This window comes from Mustelus asterias, chromosome 9 (genome assembly GCF_964213995.1).
Source record: "Mustelus asterias chromosome 9, sMusAst1.hap1.1, whole genome shotgun sequence".
Lineage (NCBI taxonomy): Eukaryota > Metazoa > Chordata > Chondrichthyes > Carcharhiniformes > Triakidae > Mustelus > Mustelus asterias.
The window spans coordinates 70,599,518-70,618,807 of record NC_135809.1 but is presented as its reverse complement, the minus strand read 5'-3'; the positions used below and the strand labels follow the sequence as shown (position 1 = coordinate 70,618,807).

General features: G+C 48.4%; 1 protein-coding gene across 4 annotated transcripts in view; it reads right to left on the bottom strand.

Annotated features, from left to right (window-relative positions):
• Positions 1–19,290, bottom strand: part of LOC144498744 (SITS-binding protein) — a 148,534-nt gene that overhangs the window by 56,799 nt on the left and 72,445 nt on the right. For 3 of the 4 annotated variants that reach the window (XM_078220358.1, XM_078220360.1, XM_078220359.1), the window contains exon 5: positions 5,528–5,719. The exons of the other annotated variant lie outside the window; for it this stretch is intronic. In XM_078220358.1, the coding sequence (XP_078076484.1) occupies positions 5,528–5,719 (192 nt within the window). The remainder of the gene's footprint in view (positions 1–5,527; positions 5,720–19,290) is intronic. 4 annotated transcript variants of the gene reach the window in all.

Genomic DNA, 19,290 nt, shown 5'->3' with positions numbered 1-19,290 from the left:
AGAATACTGAGGGAGGCAAGAGCAGAAATTGCTGGGGCCTTGACAGAAATCTTTGTATCTTCATTGGCTGCAGGTGACGTTCCAGAGGACAGGAGGATAGCCTTTGTTGTTCCATTGTTTAAGAAGAGCAGCAGGGATAATCCAGGAAATTATAGGCCGATGAGCATTATGTCAGTGGTGGAAAGTATTGGAAAAGAGTCTTAGGGACAGAATTTACTCACATTTGGAAACAAATTGACTTATTAGTGATAGACAGCATGGTTTTGTGAAGGGGAGGTTGTGCCTCACTAACTTGATCGAGTTTTTCGAGGAAGTGACGAAGATGATAGATGAGCGAAAGGCAGTGAGTGTTGTATACATGGACTTCAGTAAAGCCTTTGACAAGGTACCTCATGGTAGACTAGTACGAAAGGTGAAGTCACACGGGATCAGAGGAGAGCTGACAAGACGGATACAGAACTGGCTTGGCCATAGAAGACAGAGGGTAGCAGTAGAAGGGTGCTTTTCTGAATGGAAGGCTGTGACGAATGGTGTTCCACAGGGATCAGTTCTGGGACCTTTGTTGTTCGTAGTATATATAAATGATTTGGAGGAAAATGTAGCTGGTCTAATTAGTAAGTTTGCAGATGACACAGAAATTGGTGGAGTTGTGGATAGTGAAGAGGATTGTCAGAGGATACAGGAAGATATAGACCAGTTGGAGGCTTGGGTGGAGAAATGGCAAATGGGGTTTAATCTGGACAAGTGTGAAATAATGCATTTTAGAAGGTCCAATGCATGTAGGAATTATACAGTAAATGGTAGAATCCTTAGGAGTATTGACAGACAGAGAGATCTGGGTGTACATGTCCACCGATCACTGAAAGTGGCAATGCAGGTGATTAAGGTAGTCAAGAAGGCATACAGCATGCTTGCCTTCAGCGGTTGGGGCACTGGGTATAAAAATTCACAGGTCGTGTTGCAGCTGTACAGAACCTTAGTTCAGCCTCATTTAGAAGATTGCGTACAATTCTGGTCACCACACTACCAGAAGATGTGGATGCTTTGGAGAGGGTACAGTAGAGGTTTACCAGGATGTTGCCTGGTCTGGAGGGTATCAGCTTTTAGGAGAGGATGGATAAACTCGGTTTCTTCTCACTGGAATGACGGAGTTTGAGGAATGACCTGATAGAGGTTTACAAGATTATGAGTGGCATGGACAGAGTGGATAGCCAGATGCTCTTTCCTAGGGTAGAAAAGTTAAGTACTAGGAGACATTGGTTTAAAGTGCATGGGGAAAAGTTTAAAGGAGATATGCGAGGCAAGTTTTTTTACACAGAAAGTGGTGAATGTCTGGAATGGGAGGTGGTGGGAGCAGATATGATAGTGGCGTTTAAGGGGCAACAAGATGAATACATGAATCGGATGGGAATGCAAGGATACGGACTCCGTAGTACACACGGTTTTATTTAAGGCAGGCATCACGATCGGCGCAGGCTTGGAGGGCCAAACGGCCTGATTCTGTGCTGTACTTTTCTTTGTTCTTTGTTCTCTCTCTCCCCCGTCAGCATTCCGCAGGGACCATTTTCTCCGGAACACCCTGGTCCACTCCTCAATCACACCGAACACCTCACCCCTTGCCCACAGCTCCTTCCCATCTAATCATAAAAGATGCAACACCTGCCTTTTTACCTCCTTCCTGCTCACCATCCCAGGTCCTAAACACCCCTTTCAGGTGAAGCAGTGCTTCACGTGCACCTCCTTCAATCTGGTCTATTGCATTCGCTGCTCCCAATGCGATCTGCTCTACACTGGAGAGACCAAATGCAGATTGGGTGACTACTTTGCTGAACACCTTCGGTCCATCCGCAAGCAGATCTTCCTGTCGCTTGCCACTTCCACACATCACCCTGCTCTCCTGTCCACATATCAGTCCTTGGCCTTTTGCAATGTTCTAGTGAACCCCAACGCAAACTGGAGGAACAGCACCTGGCCTTCCAATTGGACACTTTACAGCCTTCTGGACTGAACATTGAGTTCAACAGCTTCACAGCATGAACTCTCCCCTTCACTTTCACCCCATTTCCATTTATTTTATTTCATTTTGTTTCATCTCATTCATCCATTTGTATTATCCTTCTTTCTCACTTCTATTTTACCACTCTTCTTGCTCTCCTTCTTGCCCCCTCCCCCCACTCAGGGCAACTACTACAATCCTCAGGCAGTCCTTTAACAATCTGTACCTCTGTTCTGCCATTCACACATTCTTATCACTTAATGGCCAGTTGTAGCACCTTCTCAGCCTCTGTACCCTCATTTACATTCCCTTTGTCCCATTCCACCTCCCCCCACCCTCATTCTATAAATCTCTGCTGATTCTCTTTGCTCTCAGCTCTGATGAAGGGTCATCTAGACTCGAAATGTTGGCTCTATTTTCTCCCCACAGCTGCTGTCAGACCTGTTGAGATTTTCCAGCATTTTCTGTTTTGTTTCAGGTACGGCATGGGTTAGATACAGAGTTAAGCTCCTTCTACACTGTCCCCATCAAACACTTCCAGGACAGGTACAGCACAGGGTTAGATAGAGGGTAAACCTTCCTCTACAGTGTCCCCACCAAACACTCTGAGGACAGGTAAAGCATGAGGTTAGATACAGTAAAGCCCCTTCTACTCTGTCCCCATCAAACACTATGTGGAGATGCCGGCGTTGGACTGGGGTGAACACAGTAAGAGCTTTAACAACACCAGGTTAAAGTCCAACAGGTTTATTTGGTAGCAAATACCATTAGCTTTTGGAGCGCTGCTCCTTCGTCAGATGGAGTGGAAATGTGCTCTCAAACAGGGCACAGAGACACAAAATCAAGTTACAGAATACTGATTAGAATGCGAATCTCTACAGCCAACCAGATCTTAAAGATACAGACAATGTGGGTGGAGGGAGCATTAAGCACAGGTTAAAGAGATGTGCATTGTCTCCAGACAGGACAGCCCACAAGTCCAGGAGGCAAGCTGTGGGGGTGACAGATCATGTGACATAAATCCAACATCCCGGTTTAGGCCGTCCTCATGTGTGCGGAACTTGGCTATCAGTTTCTGCTCAGCGACTCTGCGCTGTCGTGTGTCGTGAAGGCCGCCTTGGAGAACGCTTACCTGAAGATCAGAGGCTGAATGCCCGTGACTGCTGAAGTGCTCCCCCACAGGAAGAGAACAGTCTTGCCTGGTGATTGTCGAGCGGTGTTCATTCATCCGTTGTCATAGCGTCTGCATGGTTTCCCCAATGTACCATGCCTCGGGACATCCTTTCCTGCAGCGTATCAGGTTGACAACGTTGGCCAAGTTGCAAGAGTAGGTACCGTGTACCTGGTAGATGGTGTTCTCACGTGAGATGATGGCATCCGTGTCGATGATCCGGCACGTCTTGCAGAGGTTGCTGTGGCAGGGTTGTGTGGTGTCGTGGTCACTGTTCTCCTGAAGGCTGGGTAGTTTGCTGCGGACAATGGTCTGTTTGAGGTTGCGTGGTTGTTTGAAGGCAAGAAGTGGGGGTGTGGGAATGGCCTTGGCGAGATGTTCGTCTTCATCAATGACATGTTGAAGGCTCCGGAGGAGATGCCATAGCTTCTCCGCTCTGGGGAAGTACTGGACGACGAAGGGTAATCTGTCCGCCGTGTCCCGTGTTTGTCTTCTGAGGAAGTTGGTGTGGTTTTTCGCTGTGGCGCATCAGAACTGTTGATCGATGAGTCGAGCGCCATATCCTGTTCTTATGAGGGCATCTTTCAGCGTCTGGAGGTGTCTGTTGCGATCCTCCTCATCCGGCAGATCCTGTGTATAAGGAGGGCTTGTCTCTAGGGGATGGCTTCTTTTACGTGTTTAGGGTGGAAGCTGGAGAAGTGGAGCATCGTGAGGTTATCCGTGGGCTTGCGGTACAGTGAGGTGCTGAGGTGACCGTCCTTAATGGAGATGCGTGTGTCCAAGAATGCATGTGTGACGACAACGGATGAATGAACACCGCTCGACAATCACCAGGCAAGGCTGTTCTCTTCCTGTGGGGAAGCACTTCAGAGGTCACGGACATTCAGCCTCTGATCTTCGGGTAAGCGTTCTCCAAGGCGGCCTTCACGACACACGACAGCGCAGAGTCGCTGAGCAGAAACTGATAGCCAAGTTCCGCACACATGAGGACGGCCTAAACCGGGATGTTGGATTTATGTCACATGATCTGTAACCCCCACAGCTTGCCTCCTGGACTTGCGAGCTGTCCTGTCTGGAGACAATACACATCTCTTTAACCTGTGCTTAATGCTCCCTCCACCCACATTGTCTGTATCTTTAAGACCTGGTTGGCTGCAGAGATTCGCATTCTAATCAGTATTCTGTAACTTGATTTTGTGTCTCTGTGCCCTGTTTGAGAGCACATTTCCACTCCATCTGACGAAGGAGCAGCGCTCCGAAAGCTAATGGTATTTGTTACCAAATAAACCTGTTGGACTTTAACCTGGTGTTGTTAAAACTCTTACTGTGCCCATCAAACACTCCCAGGACAGGTTCAGCACAGAGTTAGATACAGGGTAAAGCTCCCTCTACACTGTCCCCATCAAACACTCCCAGGATAGATACAGCACAGGGTTAGATACAGGATAAAGCTCCCTCTACACTGTCCCCAGCAAACACTAGCGGGACAGTACAGTATGGGGGCAGATGCAGAGTTAAGCTCCCTCTACACTGTCCCCATCAAACACTTCCAGGACAGTTACCACACGGGGTTAGATATAGAGTATAACTCCCTCTACACTGTCCCCATCAAACACTTCCAGGACAGGTACAGCACGGGGTTAGATACAGAGTAAAACTCTCTCTACAGTGTCCCCATCAAACTCCTAGGTACAGCATGGGGTTAGATACAGAATAAAGCTCCCTACACTGTCCTATCAAACACTCACAGGACAGTTAGCACACAGGGTTAGCTACAGAGTATAATTCCCTCCACACTGTCCCATCAAACACTCCCAGGACAGGTACAGCATGGGGTTAGATACAGAGTAATTCTCCCTCTACACTGTCCCCATCAAACTCTGTAAGAGTTTTAACAACACCAGGTTAAAGTCGAACAGGTTTATTTGGTAGCAAAATAAACCTGTTGGACTTTGACCTGGTGTTGTTAAAACTCTTACTGTGTTCACCCCAGTCCAACGCCAGCATCTCCACACCATGCCCATCAAACTCTCCCAGGACAGGTACAGCATGGGGTTATATACAGAGAAACACTCCCTCTGTGTTGCTCACATGATGGGTCTCTGCACACCATGCTGAAATACTTCTTTCTGTACCAGTTTCTAACCAGTTATCCTGTGGGTTGAGAGACTAATTGGTGAATGGGTTCTAGATTGGGGGCAGTGCTGTGTGAAATGTTTGAAACATGAACTACCAGACAAAACTTGCAAACTGCTGGATTGGAGTGGACTGGAGTTGGGCAATGAAAAGCCTTGTGGATGCAGAGGTGACTGAGCCCACTCAGAAAATAAAGAGAAAAGAGAAATAACCCAAGGAATTACAGAAGATGATTTTGCTGCTGATGGGTGTCTGAGCCAGAATCTCTCTCTTCCTTCCTGTTGGACCGTCCAGAATTGCTTGGAATCGATGCCGGTGTAAGGGGAAAGAGTTAAGGAATATTTTAGCTGATGCGGGTCGAGGTATCTTCCCTGTGGAGTGTGACCCTTCCCCAGGGTGTCAGGCAGATGGTGTTCCTGTGAATGGGAGAGCACAGCAATTAAAGACTGGAAAAATCTTCAAACAATTCAACTGAAACAACCAAGTGCAAAGGCACAGGCATTGAGATACACCACAACAGACTAAAGGCAGCTAAATTCGATTAGCTACCAGCCAAAACGTTTTCACTGAGCCTGCATCTTCATCGGAAAACCATATTCAAGCTTATTACAGCTCCAGAGGTGAGAGGCATGATAAGATCCCACTAACAGCAATAAACAAAATGACACGTCCCCTCACATGAACAACTGTTCCATGACCATGTACAAAGGATTCGGTTTAACATGCCATCCAAAAGTAGAAGCCTGCAACTTTGCAGCACTGCCTCAGCACTGAACCCTCACACAGTACAACACTCTTTCAGGACTGACCCTCTGACAGTGCAACACTCTCTTAGTACTGACGCTCTCTCAGTATAGCGCTCCCTCAGTAATGACCCTTGGACAGTGCAGCACTCCGTCAGTGCTGATCCTCTGACAGGGCAGCATTCCCTCAGTACTGACCCTCTGACCATGCAGTACTCTCTCAATGCTGACCCTTTGACAGTGCAGCACTCTCTCAATGCTGACCCTCCGAAACTGCAGCACTCTCTTAGTTCTGATCTTCGGACAGTGCAACACTCTCAGTACCGACCCTGCAACAGTACAGCAGTCCCTCAGGACTGACCCTCCGACAGTGCAGCACTCCCTCAGTCCTGACCTCTGACAGTGCAGCACTGCCTCAGCACTGACCCGCTGACAGTGCAGCACTCCCTCAGTCCTGACCTCTGACAGTGCAGCACTCCTCGCAGCAGTGACCCGCTGACAGTGCAGCACTCCCTCAGTAGTGATTCTCTGACAGTGCAATCATTCTCAGTCCTCACCGTGCAGCGCTCCCTCAGTCCTGACCCTCTGGCAGTCAGCACTCTTTCGTGGTCACCCTCTATCAGTGCAACGCTCCCTTAGTACTGACCCTCTGACAGTGCAGCACTGCCTCAGTCCTGACCCTCTGGCAGTCAGCACTCTTTCGTGGTCACCCTCTATCAGTGCAACGCTCCCTTAGTACTGACCCTCTGACAGTGCCGCACTCCTTCAGTACTGACCCTCTGACAGTGCAGCACCCCCTCAGTACTGACCCTCTGACAGTGTATCACTCCCTCAGTACTGACCCTCCGACAGTGCAGCACTCCCTCAGTACTGACCCTCTGACCGTACAGCACTCCCTCAGTACTGACCCTCTGACAGTGTATCACTCCCTCAGTACTGACCCTCCGACAGTGCAGCACTCCCTCAGTACTGACCCTCTGACCGTACAGCACTCCCTCAGTACTGACCCTCTGACAGTGTATCACTCCCTCAGTCCTGACCTCTGACAGTGCAGCACTGCCTCAGTCCTGACCCTCTGGCAGTCAGCACTCCTTCGTGGTCACCCTCTATCAGTGCAACGCTCCCTTAGTACTGACCCTCTGACAGTGCCGCACTCCTTCAGTACTGACCCTCTGACAGTCAGCACTCCCTCAGGAGGGACCCTCTGACAGTGTAGCACTCCCTCAGTACTGACCCTCTGGCAGTGCAGCACTCCCTCAGTACTGACCCTCTGACAGTGCAGCACTCCCTCAGTACTGACCCTCTGACAGTGCAGCACTCCCTCAGTACTGACCCTCTGACAGTGCAGCACTCCCTCAGTACTGACTCTCTGACAGTGCAGCATTCCCTCAGTACTGACTCTCTGACAGTGCAGCACTCCCTCAGTACTGACCCTCTGACAGTGCAGCACTCCCTCAGTACTGACCCTCTGACAGTGCAGCACTCCCTCAGTACTGACCCTCTGACAGTGCAGCACTCCCTCAGTACTGACTCTCTGACAGTGCAGCATTCCCTCAGTACTGACTCTCTGACAGTGCAGCACTCCCTCAGTACTGACCCCTGACAGTGCAGCACTCCCTCAGTACTGACCCCTGAGAGTGCAGCACTCCCTCAGTACTGACCCCTGAGAGTGCAGCACTCCCTCACTACAGATTCTCCAATAGAGCAGCACTCCCTCTGGACAGACCTTCTGACTGTGCAGCATTCCCTCACTCCTGATCCTCTGATGGGACTAAGGGAGAGCTGCTCTGACTATCTGACAATGCAGCACTCGCTTAATACTGACTCTCTGACAGTGCAGTGCTCCCTCAGTACTGACCCTCACACAGTGTAGCACTCTCTCAGTAGTGACTCTCTGACGGTGCAGCAAACTCTCAGTCCTGACCCTCTGATAGTGCAGTCATTCTCTCAGTCCTCACCCCGGAACAGTGCAGTAATCCCTCAGGACTGACCCTCCGACAGTGCAGCACTCCCTCCATACAGACTTTCCAACAGTGCAGCACTCCCTCACTTCTGACCCTCTGCCAGTGCAGCACTCTTTCAGTCCTGACCCTCTGACAGTGCAGTCATTCTCTCAGTCCTCACCCTGCAACAATGCATCTCTCCCTCAGGACTGACCCTCCGACAGTGCAGCACTCCCTCCGTACAGACCATAAGACATAGGAGCAGAATTAGGCCACTCGGCCCATTGAGTCTGTTCTGCCATTCAGTCATGGCTGATATTTTTCTCAGCTCCATTCTGCTTTTTCCCCATAACCTTTGATCCCCTCATTAATCAAGAACTTATCTATCTCTGTCTTAAAGACACTCAACGACCTGGCCTCCACAGCCTTCTGCGGCAAAGAGTTCCACACATTCACCATTTTCTGGCTGAAGAAATTCCTCCTCATCTCTGTTTTAAAGGATCGTCCCTCTGGTTCTAGTTTTTCCTGCGAGTGGAAACATCCTCTCCATGTCCACTCTATCCAGGCCTTGCAGTATTCTGTAAGTTTCAATAAGATACTCCCTCATCCTTCTAAACTCCAACGTGTACAGACCCAGAGTCCTCAACTGTTCCTCATACGATAAGCTCTTCATTCCAGGGATCATTCTTGTGAACCTCCTCTGGACCCTTTCCAAGGCCAGCACATTCTTCCTTAGATACGGGGCTCAAAACTGCTCACAATACTCCAAATGGGGTCTGACCAGAGCCTTGTACAGCCTCAGAAGTACATCCCTGCTCTTGTATTCTAGTCCTCTCGACATGAATGCTAACATTGCATTTACCTTCCTAACTGCCGACTGAACTTGCACGTTAACCTTAAGAGAATCTTGAACAATGACTCCCAAGTCCCTTTGTGCTTCTGATTTCCCCATTTAGAATATAGTCTATGCCTCCATTCCTCCTTCCAAAGTGCATAACCTCACACTTTTCCACATTGTATTCCATCTGCCACTTCTTTGCCCACTCTCCTAACCTGTCCAAGTCCTTCTGCTGCCCCCCTGATTCCTCAATACTACCTGTCCCTCTACATAGCTTTGTATCATCTGCAAATTTAGCAACAGTGCCTTCAGTTCCTTCTTCCAAATTGTTCATGTATGTTGTGAAAAGTTGTGGTCCCAGCACCGACCCCTGAGGCACACCACTAGTCACCAGCTGCCATCCTGAAAAAGACCCCCTTATCCCCACTCTCTGCCTTCTGCCAGTCAGCCAATCCTCTATCTATGCCAGGATCTTACCATTAACACCATGGGCACTTAACTTATTTAACAGTCTCCTATGCGGCACCTTGTCAAAGTCCTTCGGAAATCGAAATAAATCACGTCCACTGGTTCTCCTTTATCTAACTTCCTTGTTACCTCCTCAAAGAACTCTAACAGATTTGTCACTCGTGACCTCCTCTTGATGAAGCCATGCTGACTCAGTCCTATTTTATCATGCATTTCCAAATCCTCCGCGATCTCATCTTTAATAATGGACTCTAAAATCTTGCCAATGACTGAAGTCCGGCTAACCGGCCTATAATTTCCCATATGCTGCCTCCCTTCCTTCCTTAAACAGCGGTGTTACATTAGCTACTTTCCAGTCCTCTGGAACCCTCCCTGTCTCCAGTGATTCCTGAAAAATCACCACCAATGCCTACATAATTTCCTCAGCTATCTCTTTTAGAACCCTGGAGTGCAGACCATCTGGCCCAGGTGATTTATCCACCTTCAGACCTTTCAGTTTCCCCAGAACATTCTCCTTAGTGATGACCACTGCATTCACCTGTGCCCCGTGACTCTCCTGGAGCTCTGGCATCCCACTGGTGTCTTCCACTGTGAAGACTGATGCAAAGTAACTATTCAGTTCCTCTGCCATTTCTTTGTTTCCTATTATTACTTCTCCAGCCTCATTTTCCAGTGGCCCAATGTCTATTTTTGTCTCCTATTGAACCTTTAATATATTGAAAAAAACTCTTCCTATCTTCTTTTATATTACTAGCTAGTTTACACTCATATTTCACCTTCTCCCCACTTATTGCATTTTTAGTTGTCCTCTGCTCGCTTTTAAAGGCTTCCCAATCCTCTGGCTTCCCACTAATCGTCGTCACTTTCTATGCTCTTTCTTTTATGCTGCCCTTGACTTCCCTCGTCAGCCATGGATGCCTCGTCCTCCCCTTAGCATGTTTCCTCCTCCTTGGGATGAATTTCTGTTGTGCCTCCTGAATAACCCCCAAAAACTCCTGCCATTGCTGTTCCACTGTCTTCCCTGCTAGGCTCCCTTTCCAATCAACTCTGGCCAGCTCCTCCCTCATGTCTTTGTAGTTACCTTTATTTAATTGTAATACCATTACATCTGACTCCAGCTTTTCCCTCTCAAACTGCAGGGTAAATTCTATCATATTGTGGTCACTGCTCCCTAAGGGTTCCTTCACCTTCAGTTCCCTAATCAAGTCTGCCTCATTACACATCACCAAATCCAGAATTGCCTGTTCCCTAGTAGGCTCTGTCACAAGCTGCTCCAAAAAACCATCTCTTAGACATTCCACAAATTCCTTTTCTTGGGATCCACTATCCACCTGATTTTCCCAGTCCACCTGCATATTGAAGTCCCCCATGATTATTGTAATATTGCCTTTTTTATATGTCTTTTCTATCTCCTGATTTATTTTCTGTCCCACATCCTGACTACTGCTAGGCCTGTGCATAACTCCCATCAGGGTCTTTTTACCTTTGCAATTCCTCAACTCTACCCACAGAGATTCTATGCCTTCTGATCCTATAACGCTTCTTGCTATCGATTTAACTTCATTCCTTCTAAAAATGCAACCCTGCCCCCTTTGCCCATCTGCCTGTCCTTTCAATAGAACACATATCCTTGGATAATTAGATCCCAGCCCTGATCCCCTTGCAGCCACGTCTCTGTGATGCCCACAACATCGTACCAGCCAATTTCAATGTGCGCAATAAGCTCATTTACCTTGTTCCATATACTGCGTGCATTTAGGTCCAACACCCTCAGTCCTGCATTGACCACCTCCCTTCTCATACTTGTCACCATTTTTGCTCTGCCTGAGGTTAGATTCCTGCCATCTTCTGTACTCTCTGTTCTATATCTGGTCTAGAAAATTTACTAACCTCTCCTGAGTCCTTGGCTCCTTTAACCAGTTGAAAGTCCTCATCATTAACCTGCACTTCTACCCTCTCTTTCTGACAGTGCAGCACTCTGTCACTACTGACCCTCCGACAGTGCAGCACTTACTCCATACAGACCTTCTGACAGTGCAGCACTCCCTCACTACTGACCCTCTGACAGTGCAGCACTCCCTCACTACTGATCCTCTGACAGTGCTGCACTCCATCACTACTGATCCTCTGACAGTACAGCACTCTCTTAGTCCTGACCCTCTCTCTGACAGTTCAGCACTCCCTTAGTATTGACCCTCTGAGGGTGCAGCACTCCTTCAGTAGATATCATCGATCAGTGCAGCGTTCCACCAGTATTGACTCTCCAAGAGTGCAGTCATTCACTCAGTCCTCACCCTGCAACAGTTCCACCCTCCCTCAGGACTGACCCTCTGACAGTGCAGCAATCCCACCGTACAGACCTTCCGACAGTGCAGCACTGCATCAGTACTGACCCTGTGACAGTGCAGCACTCCCTCAGTACTGACCCTGTGACAGTGCAGCACTCCCTCAGTACTGACTCTCTGTTAGTATAACGCTCCATCAGTACTGACTCTCCAACAGTTCAGCATCCCTAAAGACTGACCCTCCGACAATGCAGCACTCCCTCAGCACTGACCCTTGACAGTGTAGCATTCCCTCAGTACTGACCCTTGACAGTGTAGCACTCCCTCAGCACTGACCCTTGACAGTGTAGCACTCCCTCAGTACTGACCCTTGACAGTGTAGCACTCCCTCAGTACTGACCCTTGACAGTGTAGCACTCCCCAGTACTGGCCCTCTGGTAGGAGATGGATGTTACATTATCAATTTCATGTCAACATCTATATTCTCTAAAATATCTGTACCAGTGTGAAAGAGAGAGAGAGAGAGAAGGCCCTTGTTCATCTCTGTGTCGTTATGTCCACTTATTCCCCCCTCCATGGTCAGAATATTACGCTCGCTCCTGTCAAAAGATTTTCCAGTCCTGCCGAACTCAGTGAACTTTTGATTGGCTCGCTATATTTTATGGCTTTGCCGCTGCCACAACAAGCCTGTAACATTCTGCCCCGTGTGTATTTTGGACAAACTCTACTCATTTCAAAGGGAAATCTCAAAGCTAATCTGGAGGCTGGGTACTGTAGTATAAGGGTATCTGGCATAGTAAGGGTTAATGTGGAACTGGGAGGTAGTGCCGCCCACAGTGTGATGTAAAGAGACACATGACTTGAGAAAAAGGTCAGTTGGGGACTTGTCAGAGACCTGTGTAGAAGCAAGCTTGGTGTTTGCTCTTAGCTTAGAGATTATATAGAGATCATATACACATCTGTATATGTCCATAGTTACGTGTTATCAATAAATACTTAACATACAACCATACAAGACTCAGAATCTCTTTATGAGATCTACTGACTATATGGTGGCAGCAAATGGAAAATTCCAGAACCTCATACAAACTGGAGCAGAACTTCAAACACTGGAAAACTAAAGGAGCATCATTCAGACCTAACTGAAAGCACTTGAAGTAAATATACAGAGAGAGGTCATCTAAGAGAAGCTCCGTAACAGAATTGGAAGCTAAAAAGCAGAAGAAATAATTCCACTGTGCAGCTGAGGACTTCAGAAGAACTCATGGAGGTCCAGTGTAAATGCCCACATAGTGCAGAGTCAAAGGACCTAGCAGGCGTGAGCAAAACATTCAGTTCTAAACCAGGACTAGTTTAAATAGTTTTAGTGCGGTATAAAAATCAAAACAGCCCATTTGCAAGAGCACAACAGTCAGCCTGAGTCAGAATCAACACCATATCACATGGCACTGCTGTACAGACAAAAAGCAGAAAGTTTAAAAAGCTCAGCCAAAGCTGGGAACCAATTATAAAATGCCCAAAGATATCCCAACATCGCAGGAAAGGCTCCAACTCATTGATTTAACAAATTGCAACAAAAAATGAAACCCCAAGGAGGTCTGGCCTGCCATTGCTGTGGGAGCCCACCAAAGCACATTAGGTGCGGGAAAACTCTTTGAAACAACAATTACCCTGATGCCATCTTCTAACCTGTGCAATATTTAAAACTATACTCACCTGAATTTTAAAGGAACAATGGACAACAAACCAAAATTACCAGACCAATTTGAACTGATCCAATGACCAGACCAAACACAAAATTGGGGACTTTCTTGGAAGAGATTCTTAAGATACATCTTAGCTTCAAAGTTCAATAAAAAGACAGAAATGGAACAAGTGAATGCACTGCTTTATTCAGTAGGTCCAATAGCCGATGATATTATTATGAGGCAAAGAATAAATAAATCCTCACATAAATTTGATGAAGTTCTAAAATTATTTGATGCATAACTTAATAGGTGACAAAATTTGAGAGAAAGCAAAATTCAACAAATATGTCCAACAGCCTAGAGAACTGACTGACTCTCTAATAAACATATTTTACAGATTGACTGAAGGCTATTACTACAGTGACCATAAATCAGAGTCACGGGTCAGAACTGTTGTCAGCATGGCTGAGGATGCTCTTTCAGATATACCACAGGCCAAGGAAGGTCTGACTCCAGATAATTAGACAGTCTGAAATCCACCAATCGCTTCGATTTATTTTACATGGCAAAAGCAAGCCATGTTACAGAGCAACACCAACTGTCCAGTTAGTAAAGCAGCAAAGGGGTAGAGAGACTCTAGGCCAAGGAAGACAATGCACAAACAGACCACAAGAGGATGGCTCCATGTCAGTGCTGTGGAGCCAAATGACCCCACAGGCAAAAGCGTTTTATCTCAGCATCAGTATTTTAATTGCAACTGCCTAGGATACTTCAAAAAGCAATGTACAGCTAAGAAACCTAGATGGGTGGAGCATCTCAGGATAATCAACAAGATTGAGGCACCACACCAGGAAGAGATCCAACCATGTTTCTTGGGTGAGATCAAGGAACCTGGATTCTCTTTTTGGAATGTTGACATTTTAGTAAATGGTCACCGCACCAACTTCAATTTGGACGTGAAAATCAGTGTTATAGTCCTCTCAGAGAAGGAACCATGGCTGGTGACATCATGTTTGATGCCACCCACAACAGAGTTGTGCAAAGCAGGCGGTGTCAAACTCCCAGTTAAAGGTACATTGCAGGTCACACTCCAATGCAAAGATAAACATTGTGTCGTTTACGATCAAGAATTTTCCCTTTCAAGATGAAAGGCCAATGTCGACCCCAACTCCTTCAGAAAATTGACGAGATTGACCAGTAAGGATCTGGTTCCAAATTTTAAAAAAACAGTTTCCCAAGCACCTCAATGGATTGGTGTAACTATGGACCACATGCACTTGTACATTAAGGGAGGATGCCAAACCCATGTGCCTGTTCACACCACAGAAAATACCACAGCCCATGAGTTCTGGGCTGGTATGTTCCCAGGTCTGAAGCCAAATGGGTTCATCCATATCTGTGTCGACCAGGCACAACTCAACAAGGCAGTGTTGAGATTTGCAACTGAGACGGCACATGTTCCAAGGTGTTGTAAATTGGAGATGTGATATGTGGGACAGATTTTGGTTACAAATGAACAGAGTTATATTACTGGTGTGTGATCACTTCCAATGCTGCTGCTTATCGCTCAGTTTCTCTTGCTAGGACTATTACATATTTTCAGTCACATACATTAATATGCTTCAGTGAGCCACTAGGAATAAATACAAATACATAATATTTTCTCCCACCTTAAATAGTACATCCCCCAAAAATTTCAAAACAAGTTCAACATGAACAATAGTCACTCAGTCTGGAGGTCTCCGCTCTCAGAATGGTTGATGGCGAACATCTGGCATCTTCTTCATACTGATCGGAGGAAATGTCATTGGGGGTGATTCTCCCAAAAAAGTTCTAAGTGCTGAATTCACGGGAAAACTGGTGTAAATCATGATTGTTTTTTCAGTGGGAGTTCAGACTGGAATCTCCTACACTTCGTGCACTGCAGAGGTCACAATCGAGAATCTCATTAAAAGCTCAGGGGGTCGGGGTCTATTCACACCAGAGTCCAATAGTTCTGAGACTCTGCGCATGTGCAATGGCCCCTGCACTTTGCTGGTCAACTCGATCGCTGGCCAGCCCGGGATTCACACAGTGCTGCCCCTCCCGACACCCCCATGGCCTGATCACGGCCCCCATGAGCATTCCTGGGCCAACCGAACCCGCCCCCCCCCCCCGCCCCGTCCATCCAGGAGCACCCCAATCTCCCCCCTCGGCAGATAGCCCCCCCACCATGGGAGGCAGACCCCTCTGGCAGACACCCCCTCCCACCCCGGCAGAAACCCCCCAGCAACCTCCCCCCCACTGGAGGCAGACCCCCCGGCAGACCACAGCCCAGCCATGCTCCAAACACCCAGGGGTTTTAATGGCCAACGATGCCCCGGCGTGACCATGCTGCCTGGTCTCTGTCGGTGGAGCTAGATAAGTCCTTTTAACTCTTGCTAATCGGCTTTGTGCCTGGTCTCGCTGGCAAAACAGGGCACAAATCGTTTTTTATCCTCACCCGCGATCTTCCCGGCTCACCATGCTGATCGACCGGCATGGTGAGCTTGTAAGATCGCGTCCCCCTGACTGCACTGACAGCTCCATTCTCCTCGAATAGTAGGATTTCAGGTTAGGTGTTAATTCTGAAGACTCCTCATAAAACCATATCCATCACTTCTGAGAGTACAAGTTCACTCCTAGTGTGTTTTCTCACTTGCCTAGAAGTGACAGGTGTGTTGTCTACTTGTTCAAAGTAGAAGATATTCTCATTTGAGCAGTCTGATGAACAGCCTGGTAGTGACTGTCAGTACTTAATGGTACAAGTATGTGGAGGCAAAAGCAATGCCCATCTTTGCAATCTATTTGTCGCAAGTGATGGAATTCCCGTGTGTGGTCCAAAAATGGTTGTGAGTGGATGATAGTCTGTCAGCAACGTAAACTCTCTCCCTCACAGAAACTGATGGAATTTCCTGGCTCCAAAAATGATAGTCATGATGTGGAGATGCCGGCGTTGGACTGGGGTAAACACAGTAAGAAGTTTAACAACACCAGGTTAAAGTCCAACAGGTTTATTTGGTAGCAAAAGCCACGCAAGCTTTCGGAGCTCCAAGCCCCTTCTTCAGGTGAGTGGGAATTCTGTTCACAAAATTCTGTTCCAAAAATGATCCCCAGTGCTTCCCATTCAATCTGGCCAGTTACCTCCAGCTTTGCTCAAAGTTCAGGAAGCAAAAGCAATGAGTCTTTCTTCACCAGATGACATGGTGTGGGAGGCCTCTCCTACACCATCGGGAGATGTATCACAACCTAATTGTATGGGTAAAGTAGGATCAAAGTATGTGAGAGCTTCTGACTTAAGCAGCTCTTCTTTGACTTGGGGCCTTCCATCAAGGAGACTCTGGCAGTCTGCACTCCTTCTGATTTTCCCCCCTCCTGACACTGGCGCATCTCCTGGGAAGCGGGCAGAACGGGGTGACACTGTGTCACCTGTGACTCCCAAAAGGTGACTGGGGCCCCCCAGAGGACACCTGCCAAGAACATCACAGGCCACAGGGCACGGAAAGCAGCAGGCTGCCTCCACTTGACATGCAATCTGGGGGAACACCTAGAAGAGGGAATATAACATTAGGAAGACACAGGATCACTGAGTTGGCATGGGTGCAGTCACACAGCATTAGTGAGGGAGAAGGCGGCACAAAATGTCAAGGATCACAATTAAACCACTTTTCACATCCAGATCGAGTTAGTTCTCACTCTCTGTACTTCCCTTCAGCAGTCAGTCGTGGGGAATGGGGTGGGGGCCTCTGATCTTCCCACAGACTCTACAGCCACACCCAGAAGTGGGAGGCCATGAGAGCACCAGTCTTAGACATTCTGGTTTGACACTGTCACCATTCTGTGAACCTGAACTCTCTCCCTTCTCAGTGCCGCCCTGCACCCCACACACCCCCTGCCTTTCTGTACCCCAGATGAAAGTGCCCCATCGCACAGTCAGGAATGAGCCAGGACCTCAGTAATATATCAAAGGAAAGACAGGAGTCAGACATTTTGTGATCATTAGGACCACCACAACTTTCCTCACAGCAAAGAGACCCAGTGACGCTGCCAACCCAGGACCATCACCCTGGTATAAGGTACCGGTGGCCCTTTGGGAGTGGGGTTGAGGGGGGAGGGGGGGAGGAGGGGGAGCGTAGGGGAGGCACAGTTCATGGGAAGAGGGAAAAGATTGAAGGGGAAGTGTGTCGAGGGGCTGGGGAAGGGGAAGTGTGTCGAGGGGCTGGGGATGAGGAAGAGACGAGGGGCTCGGGACGGGGGAGGAGATGAGGGACTGACACTGGCGCATCTTCTGGGAAGCGGGCAGAACAAGCTGACATGGTGTCACCTGTGACACCCAGAAGGTGGCCGAGGCCCTCCTGGTCCAGGCCCCCAGAGGACACCTGCCAAGAACATTACAGGCCACAGGGCACGGAAAGCAGCAGGCTGCCTCAACTTGACGTGAAATCTGGGGAACCCCAGAAGGAGCGGGAGGGAATGTAAGATTAGGGACTGAGGAAGGTGGAGAGATGAGGGACTGAAGAAGGAAGAGTCTTAGGGTGTGTAGGGATTGAGCTGCTGGCAAATCTCAAGACCCTAAGGGCCTCCCTGGTCCTTCGTTCCTGTATGATCCTGGCCATCACCTGTGCAGCTTCCTCTGGGTCCTTCCTGGGCTCTTCCTCCACCCAGTCCTGGTCATCCGCATGCTCCCTCCTCCTCTTCCACCATATCGCCCCACTGTTATGCCAAATTGTGTAGGCAACAGCGTGTGACCCCGATTTGAGCACCCCTGTGGGGGCTGTACTGTAGAGCCGTCCCAGACAGTTGAAATGCATCTTTAGGAGGCTTACGCACCACTCAATGACATTCCTGGTGGTAGAGTGGACCTCATTGTAGCAGTTCTCCATCTCAATCTTGGACCTCTACACAGGCGTCATTAGCCATGACCTCAGCAGGTAACCCTTGTCCCACACGAGCCAACCTCTAAGCCAAGGGTGACCCTCGAAGGCCTCCAAATGTGCATTTGTGCAGACTCCCAGGATAATGTGCAGAGACATGCATGATGTTCAGCTGGTGGTTTCACACCACCAGGGAGTGCAACCTTTCCTGTTGATGTAGGCTCAGTGCTCTTAGGGTGACATGGGTGTCATCGATCACCCCCTGAACCCAGGGCATCCCGACAACAGCATTGAAGCCTTCAGCCCGGGCATCCTGATGGGCCTGGTCCAGGTGGAAGATGATGTCATCTGATGCCTGAGCAAACAAGGATCCGTCACCTCACAGGTGCACCTATGCATCCCTTCTGCCTTCTTGTCAAGCTTTGGCAGCTGTTTATGTGGCGCAGATGTTAATTTCCTGCAGGCAAGCAGCTCCTTCTGCAGAATCTACTGTGGTGTCCCAGAGTGAAGCATTTTGTCACAGAGCTGGAACCTTTGCAGTGCAGAATGATAAAGCCAATCTTTAAAATAAGAGACTTGTCAGAAAGCACTTGTGATCTCCAGGAAGGCTCGGAGATTATCACTGTTACCCAATAGGATAAGGAAGAGGGCAGAATGAGCAGCTGCAGGGCAGAGGGAGCGAATATAAGCCTTTATGGAGCCTTCTCTGATGAGGTATTTGATGTGATGCGATTTGGGCGGCACGGTAGCACAGTGGTTAGCACTGCTGCTTCACAGCTCCAGAGACCTGGGTTCGATTCCCGGCTTGGGTCACTGTCTGTGTGGAGTTTGCACATTCTCCTTGCGTCTGCGTGGGTTTCCTCCGGGTGCTCCGGTTTCCTCCCACAGTCCAAAGATGTGCGGGTTAGGTTGATTGGTCATGCTAAAAATTGCCCTTAGTGTCCCGGGATGCGTAGGTTAGAGGAATTTGTGGGTAAATATGTAGGGATATGGGGGTAGGGCCTGGGTGGGATTGTGGTCGGTGCAGACTCGATGGGCCGAATGGCCTCTTTCTGTACTGTAGGGTTTCTATGATTTCTATGATGTGGGTTGTCTGCCAACACATCTATCCACTGCTACCTTCTGTACAA